This window comes from Anguilla anguilla, chromosome 5, assembly GCF_013347855.1.
Source record: "Anguilla anguilla isolate fAngAng1 chromosome 5, fAngAng1.pri, whole genome shotgun sequence".
Taxonomy (NCBI): domain Eukaryota; kingdom Metazoa; phylum Chordata; class Actinopteri; order Anguilliformes; family Anguillidae; genus Anguilla; species Anguilla anguilla.
Window position 1 is genome coordinate 20,157,627 of NC_049205.1, and position 23,158 is coordinate 20,180,784.

At 43.4% G+C, this 23,158-nt stretch overlaps 2 protein-coding genes across 3 annotated transcripts in view; one reads left to right on the forward strand and one right to left on the reverse strand.

Annotated features, from left to right (window-relative positions):
* Positions 1-9,396, reverse strand: part of LOC118227403 (multiple epidermal growth factor-like domains protein 11) — a 120,032-nt gene extending 110,636 nt beyond the window's left edge. For both annotated transcript variants that reach the window (XM_035417816.1, XM_035417817.1), the window contains exon 1: positions 9,154-9,396. The gene's annotated coding sequence lies outside the window, so the exon portion shown is untranslated. The remainder of the gene's footprint in view (positions 1-9,153) is intronic.
* A 1,263-nt stretch (positions 9,397-10,659) lies between these two features.
* Positions 10,660-23,158, forward strand: part of dis3l (DIS3 like exosome 3'-5' exoribonuclease) — a 29,164-nt gene continuing 16,665 nt past the window's right edge. Inside the window, exons 1-7 of the mRNA XM_035419349.1 lie at positions 10,660-10,913; positions 14,539-14,692; positions 16,962-17,090; positions 19,312-19,447; positions 20,965-21,132; positions 21,347-21,425; positions 22,535-22,714. Of these exons, the coding sequence (XP_035275240.1) occupies positions 10,784-10,913; positions 14,539-14,692; positions 16,962-17,090; positions 19,312-19,447; positions 20,965-21,132; positions 21,347-21,425; positions 22,535-22,714 (976 nt within the window). The 5' untranslated portion in view covers positions 10,660-10,783. The remainder of the gene's footprint in view (positions 10,914-14,538; positions 14,693-16,961; positions 17,091-19,311; positions 19,448-20,964; positions 21,133-21,346; positions 21,426-22,534; positions 22,715-23,158) is intronic.

Here is a 23,158-nt window from a genome sequence, read left to right on the forward strand (position 1 = left end):
CACAAACCTGATCTTGACTGAGCAGCTCAGTCACGCCGCTCTTTCATATATTCCTTGTTTTGATTTCCTAACATGTTTCCGATGGCTCCAGGGTATTTGTGTAATGGAAAATGTGTGTCGGGGTTTTGCTAATAAAACATCTATCAGTCAACTTACTAAAAACAGGCCTAATTTGCAAAACGGGGGTCAGCGCCAGTCACTTCATCTCGGAACTCACAGGCAAGCAAATAAAACCCTCCACGGTCACTTTTCAGGTCTGACTCTTAAAGTACTTTTCCCTTCCTCAAGCTCAGAAATAAAATATGTGTGTACAAATGTATAAAGTTATGCTGATGGGACCTGGAAACAATGAAGCTTTGTGTGGTTTTCAAGGCGCATGGCAGATATTGTATCCTGGATTGTCATATATTTACCTGGATTCAATCATTCTTTATTATTCATTTTCATTCAAATTTAATGTTGTTAATGTTCCTCATAGTTTGGCAAATGACTGAGTCCAGGTCAACATGCAGACTCCTCACATCCACATGTTAAATAACATCGTAGGACAAATTTAGCAACAGACCTCATAAACTCCAAATCTAAAAACTGTGTACAGTTCAGTTTACTCAAATTGTCTGAGTAACCCAATTTCCTTTGAAAAGAGCAACTTAATCTGTTGAAGTATTCACTAGCCTTTAACTTTTAATCAAAAGTCTTTTTTTCCCAATATTTAGGAGACTACTCAATTAATATATTAAGATTGGCATTGACATTTGAAGTGTGGTTTTACTACTATGCCAGGCAATTTCTATTAGTCAGTGATGGAACAGCAGTCAAGGAACTGGTCTGTGTACGAGAGATTGCAGGACTACATCCCATTTGGTACAAATGAATAGGGTGAATAAATATCATGAAAGCAGGTGCTTCCAGAAATACTCAGCTGTATAAAGGAATTATGTAGGTAAAAATATAACAAATATAAACAAATGTCTGGGTTGTCCATTTTGTGAAAGCTGTAAAAGGGCTGTATTCTCTCTACATAATGCATCATAATCTTCGATTATGTTTGGAGCAGTTTTGCTTTGATGGTGTTTCATTCCCCGCCGTTGAGCTGTGAGCTCATTTGTTTATGTGCACGCATGTGCATGTTTTCGTGTATACGTGTGTGTGTGTGTCCATGTTCAGGGCCGGCCTGTGGCATAAACGCTCTATGCGGTTGTTTAGGGCCACAACCGCCGGGGGGGGGGGGGGGGGGGGGCACACGACCATGGCGGGGGGGGGGGGGGGGCACGAGATCCAACGCATCCGACAGAATTGTTTAGGGCCGCCAAAATCCTAGGGCCGGCCCTGCCCATGTTCATTTCACTGTGCGTGTTTTCGCATGTGACATTCACATTCACACGTCTGCACAAGCACATGCTCGTGTACGCAGGCATGCATATGTATGTGTTTGTGCGGGTGTGTGCGCATGTGAGAGAGGAAGATCATGCATGCAGCCAGTGCCTTCGTTAAGAATTTCGCTTTCCAACCAGCAGCTGGCTCTAGTGTCTTAACAGCCGGTGGCTCCCTTTCCCTAGTGAGGTTTTCCACTGCGAAACAGAAAGGGAAGTTCCTCTAGAGGCAGGGGCTGTTAGAGTCCGTCCAGTGGGCAGTTAGGATTCATTACTCTGTGAGGAGAATTCCCCAGCAGTAATTGGGTCGCCGGCAGGTACCCTTTTAAGGGCAGCGGTGGCATAACAGGGCCGTATTTCATGCCTCTGTGACCAAACACAAAAACACCAGCTCTTCCTCTTCAATGGGGGTGGGTGTCCCCAACCATCGCCAGGCACTAAAAGCCCCTCCCTGACTTGTCTGCCCAGCTATGTTAGCACTGCTTGGCAGGACAAAAAATAAAAACATGCACATAAGTATATATAATATGTTTAGTGTACTGTACTGTATGTACGTGTGATTGTATGTGTGCTTTATGTCTGAGTGTGTGTGTGTGTGTCTGTGTGTGTGTGTGTGTGTGTGTGTATATATATATATATATATATATAAAGTATGTATATACACATGCACATACGCTTGCATGTGTGTGTAATGTACTGCATGCATGTGCACACGCAAGGGGCTGCAGTGTAGCATGCTGGTTAGGGAACTGAGCTTGTAACTCCGAGGTTCATAAGGTTGATTCCCAGGTGGGGCCCTGCTGTTATACCCTTGAGCGCGGCATTTAACCTGAATTGCTTCAGTAAATATCCAGCTGTTTAAATGGATTGTATGTAAAGAATGCAGGCTGCGTTTCTCTGGATAAGGGCCTCGGCCAAACGCCTAAAATGTAAATGCGATGTTCGTGCGCACATGCGTGTGTGTGCGTGCGCATGCGAGTGCGCGAATGCGTGCTTTATGGGTTCGCCCTGTCCTTCCATTCCAGTGCCGGAATGCATCACTTAAGAGTCTTTTATGCTCCTTCCTTTGTGCTTCTGTAAATAAAGTGTATAGGCTTGGGGCTTGGGGCTCTTGGCCTTAATGGACTCCTTTACCATTTTATATCATTGTGTTCTTTTTTTACTTCCTTTAACATTGGTTACCTTTACTTCCATTAAAAGCATATTTGCAAAAACAGCCCAGATAATCTTGTACCAATTGTAGTGTGATTTTCTCCTTCTGTTATTGTCAGTAATGATGTCAATGTTGTTATTATTTTATAAATGTGTTAACCTGTTAATCTTAAGGTTCTGGTTATTAAATATAACCACTGAGATTGCATTATTTGTACATTAAATATTCAATATAATCACGCTATCGAAACTCTGACAGAAGAGCTTTTTTATTCTTGTTAAAAACACTGAATTCAGACAAAAACTGTTTTTTCATTCTTCAAAAAATATAACTACATCCTGCATTATTGCAAAAATTCTTTTTTTTTAGTCATATCCTAAACATGGTTTCCGGGATCCTCAGACATTAACCAAATGAGTACAGAAATATATAGAACTAGTATAGAGATGATCATTCTAGATACTGTAAGACTTGAAATGCATAGTTATACTTTTCCAACCTAACTGGAACATTCCAGGCATATTACATTCTGTCCTCCAGAGATTCATATATCTGTCCTCTTCAACAAGCTGTCATTGATTAAACAAAAAATGATCAAATGTATTGATCCAAATGAATGTAAGCATTTCCAGCTGCAAAGGTTTACTAGACTGGAAACATCAGACATTCACACAGTGGCTTAACCTACAAACAAAAAGTGCTGTTACGATTAGGCTTGAGGGAGATATTGAGCAAAGACAATGCACAACAACGCACATTTCTACTCTATTTATTCTTATAGAACAGAGTTGCAGGAGTCCAAACAGATAGGGCTAGGCCTACATTTCCATATTTTGATTTTTTTTAAACTTGCGTGGGAGGGGAAGATTCAATTACATTGCGGTTTGGCCTAAATAAATCAATACTTTTTATATAAGTTTGAAAACAATTGAAATATTACATAGATCTTTGTCAAAATGTTGATTCAGCTACGCCAAGTCGATATAATTCCTTGTGGAAAATTTTAGCTAGGTTTAGCTCATTAAATTTGGCCTTAAAACGGTCCAAGATTGTCCCTATAACTCAATAAATAATTTAAAGTGCTACTTTATATTTCATTGAACAAATTTTGAGCTTGGCAAACTGAGATTGAGGGGAAAAAATGTATGTAGTAGTTTCTTAACATTCTCTTCTGGAGGTAGACTGACTCAGCCATCTCAGTAGTGTTTATGAAATGGAAGCACAACTCGACTAAAGCAATCTTCAACCTTCAGTGCAGAGAGAGTTCATTATGCCACTTATTTGATTAAATGATGAAATGATAATTAAAATATTAAAACATTTCTACAAAATCTCAATCAATGGGACATGTCTCACTGTGAGTGTTTGCGGGATTAACTGCAACTAAATCCAGCAAAGGTGGCACAAAAACAGCCATGGATGACAGAGGAGTGGATCCGTGGTTACAAAGCATGTGATTTATGATGCTTCAAAACATCTCCACTATAGACTGAACATGAAAAATTCACGTTCCGCTGTTCTAATCACCGCTGGTAAATTTTAAAGACATCCACACCCTGCCATCACACACACATACACACACACACACACACACACACACTTACATGTACCAGCACAACAGGGTAGGTTAATATTTCATCTAAGAAGAAAAGCAAGAGCTTCAAATCTCATTAAAAAGTGAACGGGATAGAATTATACACGAGAGGGTATAGCTTAAGCAATCCATCCATAATTCACGTGAGTTCTGTGACAGTGTGCCCTTACAGTAGCTAAATGATAAATCTGATGCAGTGCATGCTGTAATCAATGGGAATTAAATCTCACGTCTCAACTGTTATCTAATTCATATTTCTAAATAAAGGTAATATAGACGTTAAAGAGCGAAATCTTCAGGAATCTACATAAATTATTTAGACCACACCATTACCATATAGCAGGTACCCGTTTGACAGAGAGCACTCACTTGACACACAGCGAACACTAAAAAACGTAACAGCCCCAGCAGCGTGTTCAGCATATTCAAACATGCAAACATATTTTGTATGGTAGCGTTGATTTAAGGGACTGTCTTGAGGGAATATGCCATTATATTATTTTGAAAACTAAAATGAGAGCTGAATAATGTAGCTCTTTTAAAAGAGAAAGCCGTTTAATCAGCTTAAAAGCCTCGGTTCTCATATTGCAAACAAAGGCTGCATTACTCTATTGCCCGAGCGCGGTTATGGCAACTGCCTCCGTGACAGATTGCTATAATGCAGCTAACGACTCTCCACGAATACACAGGAAATGGGCCCGTTCCTCTGGTCCCGCAAAGAGTACAGTGCGTAAAACCTCACCAGTCATCCATCTCGTTATAGAGAAAACAACTAAACATGACAAAGTGTCTCAGCTAGAATGACAGCTGTTCGAAAACAAAACGAGTGCCAAAACATTAAAGATTTTATTTAAACAACAACTGGCAAAAACATTTTACGGAATGTCAGTATAATGTAAACTGCCAAATATGATCTAAAATATAAATACGGGAAAGCATTACAATATATGCTTGACTCATTAAATACACACTATCTATTAAAACACGAATTATTGTCACAGGCATTAGAAACTAATGCTAGTTAATGCATGTAGTACCTACTGTATAATCTTAAGTGCAAGCCATTTTTACCACACATTAGGCTGTATCGTGCATATAATTACATGATGTGAAAGTGCTAATATGTTCTAAAACACTATATGCAAAAATATGGATTTTATGCTCTGAAGTTAGGTTAAACCTGTGTTGCTTCTGTGAGATATGTCACTGTCGAACGTAAAACCAGAGTAAACACCTCTGTACGGGACATCTCTGCTGTACATCATTTCCGTGGTTTCTCAGATGTACCAACATGCACAAACAAACCAATTTACCCACTGAGATTAATAGGTTATCAACCTATCCATAGCGGGCCTGCTGTTTGTAGACCAGCTACAGTTGGAGTGTTGCTGGAACAGAGCAGTGCACTATGTGGTACCTGCAGTAGGTGTTCATTCTGGCGTGGCAGGACAGGTAAGCTTACATGGTCACACCTTTCAGTGTTTCAATTATACTGCGGGTGGGCTCCTCCCACCTGTCACGAACATAGACAACAGGCCAAGCACACAACTCTGATCTTAATGAAGCCCCTACAGACTAATGTAAAAACCCTTACAAACAAGCAATTAGCAAAGCAGATTGATTCACCCAGGGGGTAAGGAACTCCTCAGAGAATTCTCCGGGGGGGCTCGATTACCTCATTCCACCTTCTGTCTTCACTGTGGATTCAAGGGGATTGTACGCAGAGTTTAAATAGATGTGTACCAATTGCCAGAGAGCCAATGGGACAGTCCAGCCTTCTTTGTTTGGGACAGGGCCACCGGTTGGGAGAGGCATGGCTCCCACCATTTTGTTTAACTGTGAAACGCCACGCACCTCTCTGTGTCCCCTACATGTGGAGCAGTACACACACACACAATCACCAGTACGCTGTCTGCCCGAGACACCAAGGTGGATTGACAGGTATTAGGAAAAAGGGGGGGAAAAAATCTGTCTTTAAATGAAGACTCAAAAGTGACCCCTTTAACTTCTCACCTAAGGCTTGTCCCCTATAATCCATATCTGTACCCTAACTGAGTCATGATATTCTTAAAACGCTGCCTGAAAACTACTGTAAGTCTCCAGGCATATTGTGAAGTATTGTGTTACAGTTTGTTTGTAATTGCCCTTATACTTAACAAGGATTGATTGATTTTTTTATTGATTGATTAATTGGTTGATTGATTGATTGAGTTTAAAGGATATGGGACCAACAGTAAATCTAGGAGGGATAATAATGCATAAGCCCACCCCTGACATGACAGATCTCCGAACACCCACCATGCAAACTAATGAGCAGGTGTCTCAACATCTCTGCCACTGGTCCTTGTCAATTCAAATCTGCTGGTTTTATTAGCATGATAAGAATACACTTGTTGCCAAAGCATATGCGGAAATTATGCACCAAAAACATAATGAATGGTAATAAAAACTATATTTATTCCAAGAAGAAAGTAAACCATGAGTAAAAGGGAAATCGCAAACAGATCAATTGATTGTCACTTATCAACAAGCAAGTGAATAATCACCCTTTTTTGAAGCTTAAATGAATGGTATATACATATAACTTTCCATGCTTAAACAACATCTGCATTAAAATAGATTTGGTTCGTATGTTGTATTTCTGTCACCCTAACAGTGTATGATTCACACTAATGCTGAGCCCCTCCGCATCTCAGTTTTTCTCCCTCAATCACATTTAGTCATTTCTAAACAGTGCAGTAAATATATTTCTTTAATTTTATGTAATTTCACAGTGCTTTTCATTATAATTAAATCCCACTTAATAAAAGTAACAAAAAATATTTTTAAAGATCTTTTATGGATCACGATAGGCCCCGGATTCTTCCAATCTAATTTTTGCTGTTATGTTTGGCTTTTAATCGCTAGCAAAAATATGACATATCTAATTTATGAAAATAGACTTTGCCGACTCGCGGTAATCTATGCCCTTGCATATTTCACCTAACAAAAATGTTGGTTGCGTGCACTATGTCTCCACCTAGTGGTTCAATAGTCCGCGCAGCTCGCGTTCACCAATACGAAACCTTGGCAGACAAAAACACTTCTAATACGGGCGGACGATCAATAGTGATTCTGTTCCTTCCCACTCCATCGGCTGAGTCTTGAAGGGCAGCCATTGACCTTATCAGAGATAACGGTGAACCTCCTGTCCAATTCAATCAACGTCAACAAACTACTATCGTTTTCAGATCAACGGGATGCTGTTGGCCTTGAATAGTCAGTCAAGTTTGCAAATTTTGCTTTGCAAGAAAGAGCCAGCTGCATTCCCATGGTGAACAGCCAACATCGGTCAAGCAAACTCCTACTGCAAGTGGACAGAGATATTAGATACTTATATGGAGAAGTTACTCTACTTTAGTCCTACCTAATTTCTGCTCTACTTTGGCATGGCTTCGTTTGAAACCTTAGTCATGTGGCCACTTGCGAACTCGCTAGTCTTGATTAAACGTTGTTCCGGACTTGAGTAGCCTAATGACTTCACTTGGGAAATATGTTCCTGTACATTGGGAAACTTACAATTAAAACTGTGTAAGGTCTGACGTGTATCAATTAATGCGCAGCAGGAAGCACTTGATTGATCTCCAGAGAAAATCAAAATATTCCTCTCGGATAAGAGAATCAGCACACTTCCATAATACAGTCAATGTTTAATGTCAATCGATGTAGACAGGCAGGAAAAGAAGTTTGCAGTATTCCCAATCTTCACCATAATGATGAAGATTGCAGTTAATGTTACAAGTCACCGGTTTTGCTTTTATTGTTTCAGAATGGATGTGCACACCACTCACTGCCATCAGTTGTGCACAATCAGAGCAAATTGTGACTAAACAATAAATATTCAGTGTTAAATCAACTATTTAAGTGTACATACTGTCTCTGTTAGAACGTGTTAGTGCATTTTTAAATTAGCACTGTACATTTTACAGTGTAGGCACTGCCAGTGACATAACACAATTTTAAAATAAACAATGCCGTATTCATTGACAAAACGATTTGATATGCACGGACCTTTCTACGGTTAATGAAGGACATTAGATCTATGCAGGGGAACCACTTCTAATTAATTAACAACTTACATAATCAATTCAGGACAGAGAGGACAAATGCGCTCATTTATTAGGCTTAAACATCTGTGCTCTCGCCTTTATTTTCCACCAAATTAAGACAGAGGTGACCGTGAAATGAAAGATAGCCAAAATTTAGGAATATTTACTCGTAATTTAAATTTACTGCTTATTGACACCTGCCTATAAATAAGCTAGCCTACCAACTAATGCGTGAGTTAAACGTGACATGATCATTGCTAATTAATTCCGTCAGCAGTTACTTTTTATCCGTCATAGTTTGTTAATATGAATAATGTAACATAGGCTATTAAGTAAGTTAGCTTGTCTATTCCACTGGTTCCCAATATCACGTCGATTAACTTCGCATGAACCCGATCAGTGTAGTTGTCCATCAATAAACTCGTTTTATCAAACAGAATTATTTTCTTGTGGATACGAGTTTAGATTTTGGGCTCGCTTGATTTAGAACATTAAGCAGAATAATGCTTGAAGACAAAATAAAACATTAAACATTGGTAAGCGTTTGATGAAAAGCAATAGCCTATGCTATACGCCAATGTAGAACATATAGAATTATTGACTTTTCCAGTGACTTGAAAGACACTACTAGAATGACAACTTCGCGCAATCAGTAAATCGCATACGAGCACAAAACAGAAGCCTTCGTCGCATTCAGCAGCCACAGTAGCTCTAAACCAATCTCTCGTTTGCATGTGTCCTAAACGTTCGGGGCTCGTGATGCATTGTATACAGCGGATAAGACCGGCAGATTTGTCAGCAAGCGCATTCAGCGATCACCGTTGGGCGCGCTTGTTAACAAAGCTGCCAAACTTATTCAGGACAGGAAAACGGCCAGGTTTCGAAGGAAGTCAAACAGATAATTTCACACCAGAATATCGTAGACATGTATTAAAATTGACGTACCTTTTCTATGGATGTTGTTTACGGTAGCCTATGTTCCTGGCTAATGAAATTTCAATGTAGATTTTAAGGGAAGCGTCCACTGACCGAATGGCGTTTCACCGGTCCTAGCATTTACTGTATGTGCAACTTATTATTGCGATATTTTAAAACCTTGTTTGAAAACGAGAAATGTTTTCTTTGTCGGCTGAAATGTGCACTGCCCCACAGCGCGCGAGCGTTAAGTTACATCCTCATCTCACTCCCTCTGCATCTTCTCTGCTGCCTGACAGGTGCGCGGCCCATTTTAAACGTGCTTGACGTCATAGGCGTCCGTGCTTATGCTGTCACATTAAACGGGACGGTATACACAGCCTGTACAGCCAACACTGCCTATCTGTGCATCTGTTTTGGGAAAATATGAAGGTAGTCTACCTTGAAACTTCTGACGTAAAGAGCAACACAAAAATGGCAAATATTAAAGTATGGTATAAAATAGCTGTCATAAAATAAAATCAACTATAGGCTACATGAAGTAGACATCGCATTGATTTGGGTAAATGTTTATCTTCCTCGAATATTTCATAATGTAATGTCATATTGGTGGGGCTATTATGCAAATGTACATCCTTCTTGTAAATACGACCTCTGCCAAATTAACAGTAGCAGTATCACATGGTGTAGCCTATGGCTAAGTCAATGTATTCCTTTGAAACAGTACAAATAAAAAATAGAGTAAAATATTTACATTAGCCTACCTAAAAGGGGAAAAAGATCACGAGTTTTCAACAAATATAGACTATTCTGTGTTTTCATCAGATATGGTGATATTGCAGTTTTCAAGTTCAGAATCAAAAATAATAATAGCTCCAGTAGATTAACCTAGATATATCCTACTGGACAAATCCTTGAACAGATCATCCTGCTTCACTTTGTTACAACTTTGCCTCAATGAGAACCTGATCGATTGTGATCTGGCCTATGATGTCCAAGTATTAAAAACTGAAAACCTAGTAGCCTAATTAATCGTTTTTGTTTGTTTTTCATTTTTTGTACATGTGCAGGATTACATTTGTTATGTTAGATTTCGTTTACTATGCGTCTTTACAGTTTTGCATTCTATTTGCACATTCATTCATTGTGTAATTTATTTCAAAAGATTTGAATAATAACGTTAATAACAACTGTAGCCTATTTTATCAGTAATAATGTAGCCTGTTCCTCAATGTAACCTATGTAAACTGCCAATTGAAGAAGCAGATTCAGTACAGGGACTCAATTTCCCACATCCCCTAGCTCTGGTTAGGATACGATTATCCTTGATCGATAGTTGCCGTTTAAAACTACACCGAAATAAAACCACTTGCTGTACAGTGGGCAGAGGTCTACTCTTCTCATATATGTCAAGATAGAAATAAAACACGATCAATGGTAGGCTACTGATCAGTGTTTTGGATTTTGCAAATGAATGGTTTCCTGTGACGTACAGAATCAGCGCCCGCGTTTGTGCAGCATTGCAGTTCTTCCTGGTCAAGGGGGTGGAACACTGGAAGTGTGTTCATCCGTCATGTTTACTTGTTGAATGGGTTGTATTGCAAATAATTTCACGAATTTGCTGGGATTTTATTACGTATAATCTTGCACAACTACGAAAATGATTAAGACCGAAAAGATTCTGCACCTCAAGAGTTCGCGTGGCCGGAAGGTTCGGGTAGTGCGAGAGCACTATTTGCGAGAACACATACCATGTTTCAGCGCTCTCTGTCAAGCCGATTGCGCCAACGGTAAATTAAATGTTTATATTTTGCATACATACGAAAACAGTTTGCTAACTCTGGCAACCTAATGAAATAATACTGTAATGAGCAGCTAACGTCACAGAGAAAAAAAACAACAACAGTGAGCCACTTTTTCTGATTGCACTCTAGAAGCTATTGTTAAAATATGTAGTTAAACTGCCTGTATAGTTGGACAGCTAACTCGGTATCCATACAAAGTAGGAACGTTGAGAGAGAACTAGATTACTTCTGAATATTTGAATATATGTCACCCTCGGTATCTTTTCGCCTATTATTTCTATGCAATTGTCTGTAGAGGATGTGTTCCCCTAGCTTATAGCCTACAGGTAGCTAGGTAATCGAAAACAGCTGGTCATTTTGTACGCACGTCATTATCAAGTCTGGTGTACTGTAAATGAATCTAAACAAAAACGTTATCAGTGTAAGAAAATGCCTGGTTACTCACGCATACAAAGCGCTGTCTATAAATTGTTCACTAAAACTTGCGAAATCTGGGCCTGCCGCTAAATGTATGAAAATAAGGCCTAAATTACAACAAATTAAGAGAATGTGGTCGTTAAAAGTTTGTGTCACATGAAAGTGTGAAATGGCAATGATGTATAGTCTAAATAATCTGCAATTCAGCTGTATTACACTTAAAATTTTATATAATTGACTACATTATATGTTTTTAACAATTGTCTGCATGCAGTTATTTTTGTGTATTATTGACATTATTTTGTTCAGAAAAGTGTTCAAAAAGTATTTTTTATTTTTTTTTGGTCCTATTTTACTTATTGGCTAAACTGTCAGTCCCACAAACATAGAGTGCATTAATGGGGCAAGCGTGTCTGGACTGGTTTGGAAGATTCAATATTTATTTAATAGGCCTAAATATTTGTCATTTTTATCATTTATAATTTATCTGTTTGTAAGTGTGAATGTCATATTCTGCTACAGAAAGTTCCCTGTGGGGATAATAAAGTATTCTGTCTATCTATTTATCTATCTATCTGAAAATATCTGTTTTATAATTGACACTTATTTTAAGCTGCAAACATACAAAAACTTGATAATCAAGTAGAAACATGTCCTTTCTGGAGTACAATTTTTCATCGCCTGTTTAAAACATTCATTTAAATGTTCCAGGAGGCAAATCAAGTTGTAATGACCACATTCTCTTCAGATGGTAACATGACAAAACACTGGGCCAGGTTACATTAAATAATTTAGGAAACACTGAATTGCTTAATTTGTGTGAGCTAAGTTTGCTAATATTGTTTGGTGTAACTTGGCCTCATATCAGTATTTCTCATATTTTATTGATACTGATATCAAGGCCTAGATTTAGCTCATTTTAAATAATGACTTTTATATGGTGCTTTTAATGCATGAGTAACTTGGCATTTTTGTGCATTGAAAACATTTTTGTTGTTGAGGTATCATTTCCTTTTGTACTGTGTTATGTGTAACTGATTGTAATAATGCATATACATTTATTCACCATGTAAGTTAATTAAACCCAGACAAGTCAAAATTCCGATAAGTGTTTTCACTGGGTTATTGTATATTCAATAGACCTACTTGTTATATGAATGTCAGTAGATGGACAAAAAACGCCACAGCGGTCAATTTGACCGTTTTCACTTCAAGAAAATGGACAAACCTGCCATCATGAAATCCGTATGTCTCCCCCTTTGTGGCTTTTCCGAAACATGTATTGACCAGTCTTATTACCTGTCATTTATCTTGCCTGTCTGTATGCATGATCATCTTGATCGCTGTGTGCAACATTGTTGTGAAATGACTCCAGTTGTGCCCAGTTGCAGCCCTGCAGAACCAGCCCCTGGCTGGGTGAAGCCTGCAATAGTGATCCAAGGTTTTAGGACTTACCTTGTTGTCATGTTGCTATCTGAGTCATGAATAGGGTTGGGTACCGAAACCCTGCAGCGCTATGGAACCAGTTCCCGTATGACCGGTACTTACCAGACCGAATCACAGTGCAGATTTCGGTGCTTCATTTTGGTGCCACCTTCATTAACATTACACTCACTGTGGCGACTCAGTGACAGCAGGTACCGTTCGCAAGCTAGCTAACGCTAAACTCAGTCAAAATGCTATAAGTGAAACTGGTGTGGCCGTGTTTTACCCAAAAGGAATCAAACAATGGGACATGCCTTTACAATAAAAAAGATGTTCTTTAATGTTCTCGTTTGCCCGTTATTTTAAAAAAGGTTGACTTATTTGTGGCACTGAATGGTTTCAGATCTTCAGACAAAATGTAATATTGGACAGCGGGAACCTGAGTAAACACAAAACACATTTTTTTATATTATTATGTCACTTATTTAATGAAAAAAGTAATCAAACACCATCACCTATGTGAAAAAAGTAATTGCCCCCTTTAACCTATCTGGTTGCACCACCCTTAGCAGCAATAACTGCTACCAAACGCTTCCTATAATTTGATATCAGATGCCACAGCATCTCTATTGGGTTCAAGTTAGGACTTTGACTAGGCCACTCCAGAACTTTAATGTTGTTTCTTTTCAGCCATTCAGATGTGGACCTGCTTTTGTGTTTTTGAATCCGTGTCTTGCTGCATTACCCAAATACGTTTCAGCCTCAGCTCACAAACAGATGACCAGACATTCTCCTTAAGAATATTTTGGTTCAGGGGCTGTCTGGGTAGTACAGAGGTAAAAGCACTCGCCTACCACCGCAGAGATGTGGGTTCAATTCCCGGCAGCGGTACTTCCGGCTTGGTCAGACGTTCCTACGAACACAGTTGGCAGTGTTCGCGGGTGGGAAGCCGGTGAGGGTATGAGTTGCATTAACGTCGTTGCATTAACGACTCCTACCGGTTGGTCGGGGCGCCTGTCCAGCAGGGAGGGGATCTGGGGGAGATAGCGTGAACCTTCGCACGCGTTACGCTCTCCCAAAAAAAAAAAAAAAAGAATATTTTGGTCCCTTCAATAATGGCAAGTCATCCAGGTCCTGAGGCAGCAAAGCATCCCACATCGTCACACTACCGCTACCATGTTTGACTGTTGGTGTGATGTTCTTACTGTGAAATGTTGTATTTACTTTGCGCCAGACGTAATGGAACCCATGTTGTCTAATAAGATCCACTTTTGACTCGTCTGTTCATAGAACACCCAAAATGGTTATTGGAGTCCCAGAACCTTAGAAATGGCTTTGTAACCATTTTTAGACTGATATAGGCCTATTTCAACAACTTTTTTTATCATCTCTTCCAGAATTTCCTTTGATCGTGGCATAGTGTGTACAAACTTTGTGGTGGCTACTTCACTCTGATGCTATGGTTCAATATGAGTGAGGTTAGGGTTAGGGATCTATTAGATTGAACAGAGATCCAATTATCAATTTAATTTGGTTAATTGGTTGATTGATAACTAAGGGGTTGATTGATAACTAAATGTAATAATCATTTTAAAAATATGTTTTGTGTTAACTCACTTTGCCTCTGTTTAACATTGCATTTTGCCTGAAGATCTGAAACCATTCAGCGTGATAAATATGCAATAATCAGGAAGGGTGCAAATACATTTTCACGGCACTGCTGTTGAAATGGTGAGTAATGTTGATGAGTTTTGTGTATTTTCCGCAGAAGGGAAGATTCTGTCGGGGGATCTGACGCACTACGTCGTGCCGGACGCGGGGGTTGTTCGGGACTTCCTGGAGGTGCTGGAGTTCAGGGAGCTGCGGGGGATCGTGTTCACGCAGACGGCTTGTCAGGCAGTGCAGCACAGCCGCGGACGCAGGTACAGACCTCCGCTCCCAGACGCTCCCCGGGAGATCTCTCATCAGTCCCCGACCAATCCCCACCCGCACCACCACATTTAAAAACGAATGCACTTTTCACCGAGGGCGATGTCATAGGTGTTGAAATGTCAGTCTCCCCTGTGTCTTTTGTTCTGAGCTCTGTGTGTTCCAGCTTTCCTTATTTTGGGCTGTCCGGGCAAGGAGTCCTTTAGTACACTTTGCTACTTATTGCACTACATATTCAAACTCCCTCTTGTCCTACTGTGAGGTTTAACATTATTTCGTTTTTTTTTTATAATGACAGTCATCGTTGATTGTGATACTGAGAGCTCAGAATTGCTACTACTTTCTCCTAAAACCCTCTTGTACGCCTGCTGTAATTCACTCTCAATGAGAGACATCGGGTAAATGTAAAGGTAAAATAGCGCCATGACCATGCTGCAGCCCAAATGTGTATGGATCTCTCAGGCCTTATCTGCAGCTAACAGATCTATAAACCACATATAGTAGTCTATGGAGGGGGAAGTCTCTTCATTGTTTCTCCAGATTGAGTAATAGACAGTACATTGTTCTGCCCATTTTATTTTGAGGTTGGCAAAGGCTTTTCCATCACACTGAGAAGCGTCAGGATGTCATTGACATCAGCAGCCGTCAGGGGGTGAATCATGGCAGGGGGAAGGGGGGTGCTGGGTAGGGCAGGAGTTAGCAGAGCACCGCGCGGAGCCGCTACACCAGTGGCACACAGAACGCGGCTGTGCCATCAGTAGCATTCTGCAGCGCGGAGCAGACCGTTTGTGCTCCGGACTGTATTGTGGGGGGCCGGCCCATGTCAGAGGGGAGGGCAGCGCGCTTTCCTCGCCGGTCGACCGCCGGAGACTCATTACGACACGCGTTCCGCTGATCAAGCAGAACAGGGAGCGTCCCATCTGATGAGAGAGAGGGGGGGTGAAACTTTTGTTGAATATTCCTTTATCCGTCACCCCTCCCTTCTCCAGCTCAGCAACAGAACCGAGATACCCTCCCCCCCCCCCCCCCCCCCCCCCCACACTTCCCTCATTATACGTTATGAATTATTCCATAAATATTAATCCAGACAAACATGATGAACTGCGTAAGTGTGAGTCCCAGCACTGCAGGAGGTGTACTCCGGCTTGTCTGGGGATTTTTATTTATTTAAATAAATTTTTTATATATTTTCTGCTTACACGGACATTGTGGCATCGTTAATGTGATTGGGGGCTTCGTTTGGGTAAACCGGGGGGGTGTCTGAGACGGAGCTCGCTGACTGCTCTCTCTCTCTGGTGGTAATTACCGCACCTCATTCTCTGCATCACGCACAGGGGGATCCTGGGAGAAATCGCTGAGTAAGGGATGCCTTTTTTTTCCTCCTTTCCTGCTGTGCGGTTTGGAGCGTCTTTTTTCTTTCTTTTTTTCTTACAAAGCACTTGTCGTTAAGGTGACGGATGGACGCTGTTGCCGTGTGTCATATGTACTTTAGTTGTGTAAATCTTTTTTGTTCTTTAAGAGTCCCCATAAGGCAGGTGTGCGTAACTCCATACCTGGAGGACTGGTGTGTATGCCTTTTTTAGTGCCAACCAAATTATTCTGTTGGTCCATCGCTGTGTTGAACTAGAATAAAACATTTTCACCAGGGATACAGGTGCAATCTGCAGCTGTATGTGTTGGTAATGAATTTGTCAAAAATGATTGCGTTCACTTAATTAAGAGCAGAAGTTGGCATGCAATAGCAAAATGTATCGGTCCTTGTCCTCCCCAGCCCGAAAAGTTTAGCACATCTGTGTTGGTGCACTGACAGTGTGTCTGTGAGATCTGACCATGTGTGGGTGTGTCTGTGTGATATGGGCACTGACTGTGTGTGTGTGTGTGTATACGGGCACTGACTGTGTGTGTGTCTGTGTGACACAGGCACTGACCATGTGTGGGTGTGTCTGTGTGATATGGGCAATGACTGCATGTGTGTGTGTGTGTCCGTGTGATACGAGCACTGTCTCTGTGTGTGTCTGTGTGACACAGGCACTATCCGTGTGTGTGTGAGCGTGTGCATATGTCTGTGTGACACGGGCACTGACTCTGTGTGTGTGTGTGTCTGTGTGATACGGGCACTGACTCTGTGTGTGCGTGTGTCTGTGATACGGGCACTGACTCTGTGTGTGCGTGTGTCTGTGTGATACGGGCCCTGACTCTGTGTGTCTGTGTGATACGGGCACTGACTCACATCAGCATTTGATGTGATTTGTGTGCACACAGACAGTATAACCGGCTGCGCAGTCTGCTGAAGGACCCTCGGCACGAGTGTGTGCTCTTCTGCAACGAGTTCCAGCGATACGCCTACTGCCCCAGAGAGAAGGGCGAGGCCCAGGACAAGTGGCAGACCAGGTGAGTGAGTGCGTATCCTGAATGTGGACCAGGAGAGAGAGTCTGCACCTGCTGTGCCTATGTGTTCAGAGCAGAATGAATGTGAATGTGTCTGTCTCTCTCTGTTGGGTCTGATTTTTGAATGCAGACTAGGTGATTGTGTCTTCCTCTGCTCCGTGCGTCCCTATCCTGAATACACACCAGCTGTGTGTCTTTCCCCCCTGCTGTGTGTCTTTCTCCCCCGCTGTGTGTTCAGTTGAATGTGTGTACTGTTGATATCAGAGATCTCAAATTCTAATCCTTGAGCGCCACAATGCCTGAAGGTTCTTGGTGTGTTTTGGCAAGTGTTTATTTTAAAAGAATGTTTCACAGTTTTTAGGTAGTTAGATTTCTTTTAAAATATCATTGCAGTTTTATTTTGATTTTGTTTTTTTTGCACGTTGAAGGATATTTTTGATAATTACGTTAGTTTCTGATGACCTGCCAGCTTTACAGTGGCTGTTATTGGACAATCGGGGGTTTGGGGTTTGTGGTCTACAGCAAGGAAATGCACTTCACATAACTCCAAAACAGCATGTATGTTGTTGTAGGTGTATGGTGTACGGGTGTGTGTACATGCTTGTATGTAGTTACAGTGTTTAGATGTAGATGTTGTAGGTGTTTCAAGTATATGTGTGTATATATATACTGTATATATATACATATATATATTGCGGGTATCTGATGCATGTGTGTGTTTGTTGCAGGTGTGTAATGCATGTGTGTGTTTGCTGCAGGTGTGTGATGCGTGTGTGTGTTTGTTGCCGATGTGTGTGTGTGTGTTTGTTGCAGGTGTGTGATGCGTGTGTGTGTTTGTTGCAGGTGTGTGATGCGTGTGTGTGTTTGTTGCAGGTGTGTGATGTGTGTGTGTGTTTGTTGCAGGTGTGTGATGCACGTGTGTGTGTTTGTTGCAGGTGTGTGATGCGTGTGTGTGTGTTTGTTGCAGGTGTGTGACGCACATGTGTGTGTTTGTTGCAGGTGTGTGATGCATGTGTGTGTGTTTGTTGCAGGTGTGTGATGCATGTGTGTGTTTGTTGTAGATGTGTGATGCTTGTGTGTGTTTGTTGCAGGTGTGTGATGCACGTGTGTGTTTGTTGCAGGTGTGTGATAAGTGTGTGTGTTAGTTGCAGGTGTGTGATGTGTGTGTGTTTGTTCCAGGTGTGTGATGTGTGTGTGTGTGTTTGTTGCAGGTGTGTGATGCACGTGTGTATGTTTGTTGCAGGTGTGTGATGCGTGTGTGTGTTTGTTGCAGGTGTGTGATGCACGTGTGTGTGTTTGTTGCAGGTGTGTGATGCATATGTGTGTTTTCTGCAGGTGTGTGATGCGTGTGTGTTTGTTGCCGATGTGTCTGTGTGTTTGTTGCAGGTGTGTGATGCGTGTGTGTGTGTGTTTGTTGCAGGTGTGTGATACGTGTGTGTGTTTGTTGCAGGTGTGTGATGCGTTTGTGTGTTTTTTTTTGCTGGTGTGTGATGCATGTGTGTGTGTTTGTTGCTGGTGTGTGATGCGCGTGTGTGTTTGTTGCAGGTGTGTGATGCGTGTGTGTGTGTGTTTGTTGCAGATGTGTGATGCGTGTGTGTGTTTGTTGCAGGTGTGTGATGCGCGTGTGTGTTTGTTGCAGGTCTGTGATGCGTGTGTGTGTTTGTTGCAGGTGTGTGATGCACGTGTGTGTGTTTGTTGCAGGTGTGTGATGCATGTGTGTGTTTTCTGCAGGTGTGTGATGCGTGTGTGTTTGTTGCCGATGTGTCTGTGTGTTTGTTGCAGGTGTGTGATGCGTGTGTGTGTGTGTTTGTTGCAGGTGTGTGATACGTGTGTGTGTTTGTTGCAGGTGTGTGATGCGTTTGTGTGTTTTTTTTTGCTGGTGTGTGATGCATGTGTGTGTGTTTGTTGCTGGTGTGTGATGCGCGTGTGTGTTTGTTGCAGGTGTGTGATGCGTGTGTGTGTGTGTTTGTTGCAGATGTGTGATGCGTGTGTGTGTTTGTTGCAGGTGTGTGATGCGCGTGTGTGTTTGTTGCAGGTCTGTGATGCGTGTGTGTGTTTGTTGCAGGTGTGTGATGCATGTGTGTGTGTTTGTTGCAGGTGTGTGATGCGTGTGTGTGTGTGTTTGTTGCAGGTGTGTGATGCGTGTGTGTGTGTGTTTGTTGCAGGTGTGTGATGCGTGTGTGTGTTTGTTGCAGTGTGTGATGCGCATGTGTGTTTGTTGCAGGTGTGTGTATAATGCAGCCGTGTGGTACTTTGATCACCTGGCGGGGCTGAAGCCAGTCGTGATGATTACGGAGGATTCTGCAGCTGTGAGCGAGTACAGCAGCCTGAACTCAGGGGTCTACGTCATCTCCACCCAGGTACACCACCCACCTCCTCAACCTACATCACCTCTACCCATGTACACCATCCACCTATGCCACCTACATCACATCCACCCACCTACACTATCCACCTATGCCACCTACATCACCTCCACCCAGGTACACCATCCACCTCCTCCACCTACATCACCTTTACCCAGGTATACCATCCACCTGTGCCACCTACATCACCTCCACCCACCTACACCATCCACATATTCCTCCTACATCACCTTTACCCAGGTACACCATTTATCTACCTTGCCTACATAACCTCCGCCCAGGTACACCATCTACCCCACCTACATAACCTCCACCCAAATACACCATCCATCAACCCCACCTACATCACCTCCACCCCTCCTCTGTCAATACACCATCCATCCATCACCTCCATCCCGGTTCCCCATTCACCTATGTCATCTCCACCCACATGCTTTGCACAGAACAAGGAGCACCTCCTGAACTGGTAGCACAGTTCAGGAGTATGAATTCATAATGGTATATAATAGCATGTGCTGTGCTATATTTACCGTGAAGTTTGGTGCAGTCTCTCTCTCTGTCCCAGCTGCAGCAGTACCTGTATAACTGCAGTCTCTCTGTCCCAGCTGCAGCAGTACCTGTATAACTGCAGTCTCTCTGTCCCAGCTGCAGCAGTACCTGTATAACTGCAGTCTCTCTCTCTCTCTGTCCCAGCTGCAGCAGTACCTTCATAACTGCAGTCTCTCTCTCTCTCTGTGTCCTGACTGCAGCAGTACCTGTATAACTGCAGTCTCTCTGTCCCAGCTGCAGCAGTACCTGTATAACTGCAGTCTCTCTGTCCCAGCTGCAGCAGTACCTTCATAACTGCAGTCTCTCTCTCTCTCTGTGTCCTGACTGCAGCAGTACCTGTATAACTGCAGTCTCTCTGTCCCAGCTGCAGCAGTACCTATATAACTGCAGTCTCTCTCTCTCTGTCCCAGCTGCAGCAGTACCTTCATAACTGCAGTCTCTCTCTCTCTCTGTGTCCTGACTGCAGCAGTACCTGTATAACTGCAGTCTCTCTCTGTCCCAGCTGCAGCAGTACCTTCATAACTGCAGTTTCTCTCTCTCTGTGTCCTGACTGCAGCAGTACTTGTATAACTGCAGTCTCTCTCTCTCTGTCCCAGCTGCAGCAGTACCTATATAACTGCAGTCTCTCTCTCTCTGTGTCCTGACTGCAGCAGTACTTGTATAACTGCAGTCTCTCTCTCTCTGTCCCGGCTGCAGCAGTACCTGTATAACCGCAGTGTCTCTCTCTGTCCCAGCTGCAGCAGTACCTGTATAACCGCAGTGTCTCTCTCTGTCCCGGCTGCAGGAGTACCTTAATAACTGCAGTCTCTCTCTCTCTGTGTCCTGACTGCAGCAGTACCTATATAACTGCAGTCTCTCTCTCTGTGTCCCGGCTGCAGCAGTACCTATATAACTGCAGTCTCTCTGTCCCAGCTGCAGCAGTACCTGTATAACCGCAGTGTCTCTCTCTGTCCCGGCTGCAGGAGTACCTGCAGAGTTTCTGGCCGGACCTGCAGGCTGCGCAGGAGCTGCACGGCTCCATCTCGCAGGCACTGCATGAGCGGGAGAGCGAGGGGCAGGAGCGTCAGTACACCGAGCACCTGCCCCCCGAGGTGCTGGAGGCAGGGATCAAATCCGGCCGCTACATCCAGGTGAGTGTGTGCTGGGGGGGGGGGGGGGGCAGTGAAGCGGTGAAGTACGGGGTGTTCTGGACTGCTTTTCCATTCTGCATTGCTGAATCAGCAGATTTGGAAGTTTCGTCAGGCGACAGTGTAGAAATTCATGGCGTCTTTCTGTCGCTATCTTTTTCTTTTTTCTCTTTCCCTCTCTCTCTCCCCCCCCCCCCCCCTCTCTCCTGTGTTTCAGGGCACCCTGAGTGTGAACAAGCACAGGGCACAGCTTGAAGCCTTTGTTCGGGTTGAGGGCTCTACAAACAAGTGTTCAGGTGCGTGAGCTTACAGGACGATGTGAACACCGGTTGACCCTGTGCAGCAGTGCACGACCCCTGACCCTCTCACCCTGGGTATCGAACTCAGGCACTGGAGGGCCGTAGTTTCTGCAGGTGTCTGCGGTTTCCTTTCGATCAGCGGCCAATTAAAGCTGTAAGAACAAGGTGTGGGGATGTGTTAGCCTGTCAATGACTTGAACTGAACATCAAAAACCTGCAAACACTGAGGCCCTCCTAGACTGGAGTCTGATACCCCTGCCCTGACCTCTCCATGCGGTATCAGAGCTGAACAGCAAAATACTGGTGTGACCGCTGATCTCTGACCTCTAACCTCTCTCTCTCTGGTCTCTGAGCTGAACAGAGATGTGCTGGTGTGACCCCTGACCTCTCACCTCTCACCCCTCTGTCCCTGCAGTATCAGAGCTGAAGAGAGACATTCTGGTGTGACCTCTGATCTCTCACCCCTCTCTCCTTGTGGTACAGCGACGTGCTGGTGTGACCCCTGACCTCTGACCTCTCACCCCTCTGTCCCTGCGGTATCAGAGCTGAACAGAGACATTCTGGTGTGACCTCTGACCTCTCACCCCTCTCTCCTTGCGGTACAGCGACGTGCTGGTGTGATCCCCGACCTCTGACCTCTCACCCCTGTCTCCCTGCGGCCTCAGAATTGAACAGCGACGCGCTGGTGTGACCGCTGATCTCTGACCTCTAACCTCTCTCTCTGTGGTCTCAGAGCTGAACAGAGACATACTGTTGTGACCTCTGACCTCTCACCCCTCTGTCCCTGCGGTATCAGAGCTGAACAGCGACGTGCTGGTGTGACCGCTGACCTCTGACCTCTAACCTCTCTCTCTGTGGCCTCAGAGCTGAACAGCGACGTGCTGGTGTGACCGCTGACCTCTGACCTCTCACCCCTCTGTCCCTGCGGCCTCAGAGCTGAACAGCGACGTGCTGGTGTGACCTCTGACCTCTCTCCTTGCGGTACAGCGACGTGCTGGTGTGACCGCTGACCTCTGACCTCTCTCTCTGTGGCCTCAGAGCTGAACAGCGACGTGCTGGTGTGACCGCTGACCTCTGACCTCTAACCTCTCTCTCTGCGGCCTCAGAGCTGAACAGCGACGTGCTGGTGTGCGGCAGTAAGCTGCGGAACCGGGCGGTGCACGGGGACGTGGTGGCGGTGGAGCTGCTGCCGAAGGGGGACTGGCGCGGGCGCAACACGGCGCTAGCGGAGGGCGAGGCCGAGGACCGGGCGGGGGAGGAGCCTCAGAGCCTGCCCATGCCCACTGGTACGACCCCTGCCAGCCTCACCCCTCACCACTCACACTCTCATACCAGGAGTGCCCAGTCTTATTCAGAACGGGCCGGTGTGGCTGCGGGTTTTTTGTTTTAGCCCAGCACTATGACAACTGATTCAGCTAATTACCTAATCATTGTCTTCAATCAAGACTCTGATAAGAAGAATCTGGGCTAAAAGAAAACCTGCACCCACACAGGCCCTTTTCGGTTAAGGTTGGCCACCCCTGTCTTGGACTATACCATTAGTCATATCATCATCATTATTACCACTGGTATCATACCTTAAATTATGATTATGATCATCATTATGATTACCACCATATGGCGTACATACCATTATCATAAACACCATATATACCGTTATTGTCATCATCACCACCACCGGCTAGACTATCACCACTGTCATTACTGCTGCATGGAGGGCCACTGCAGGG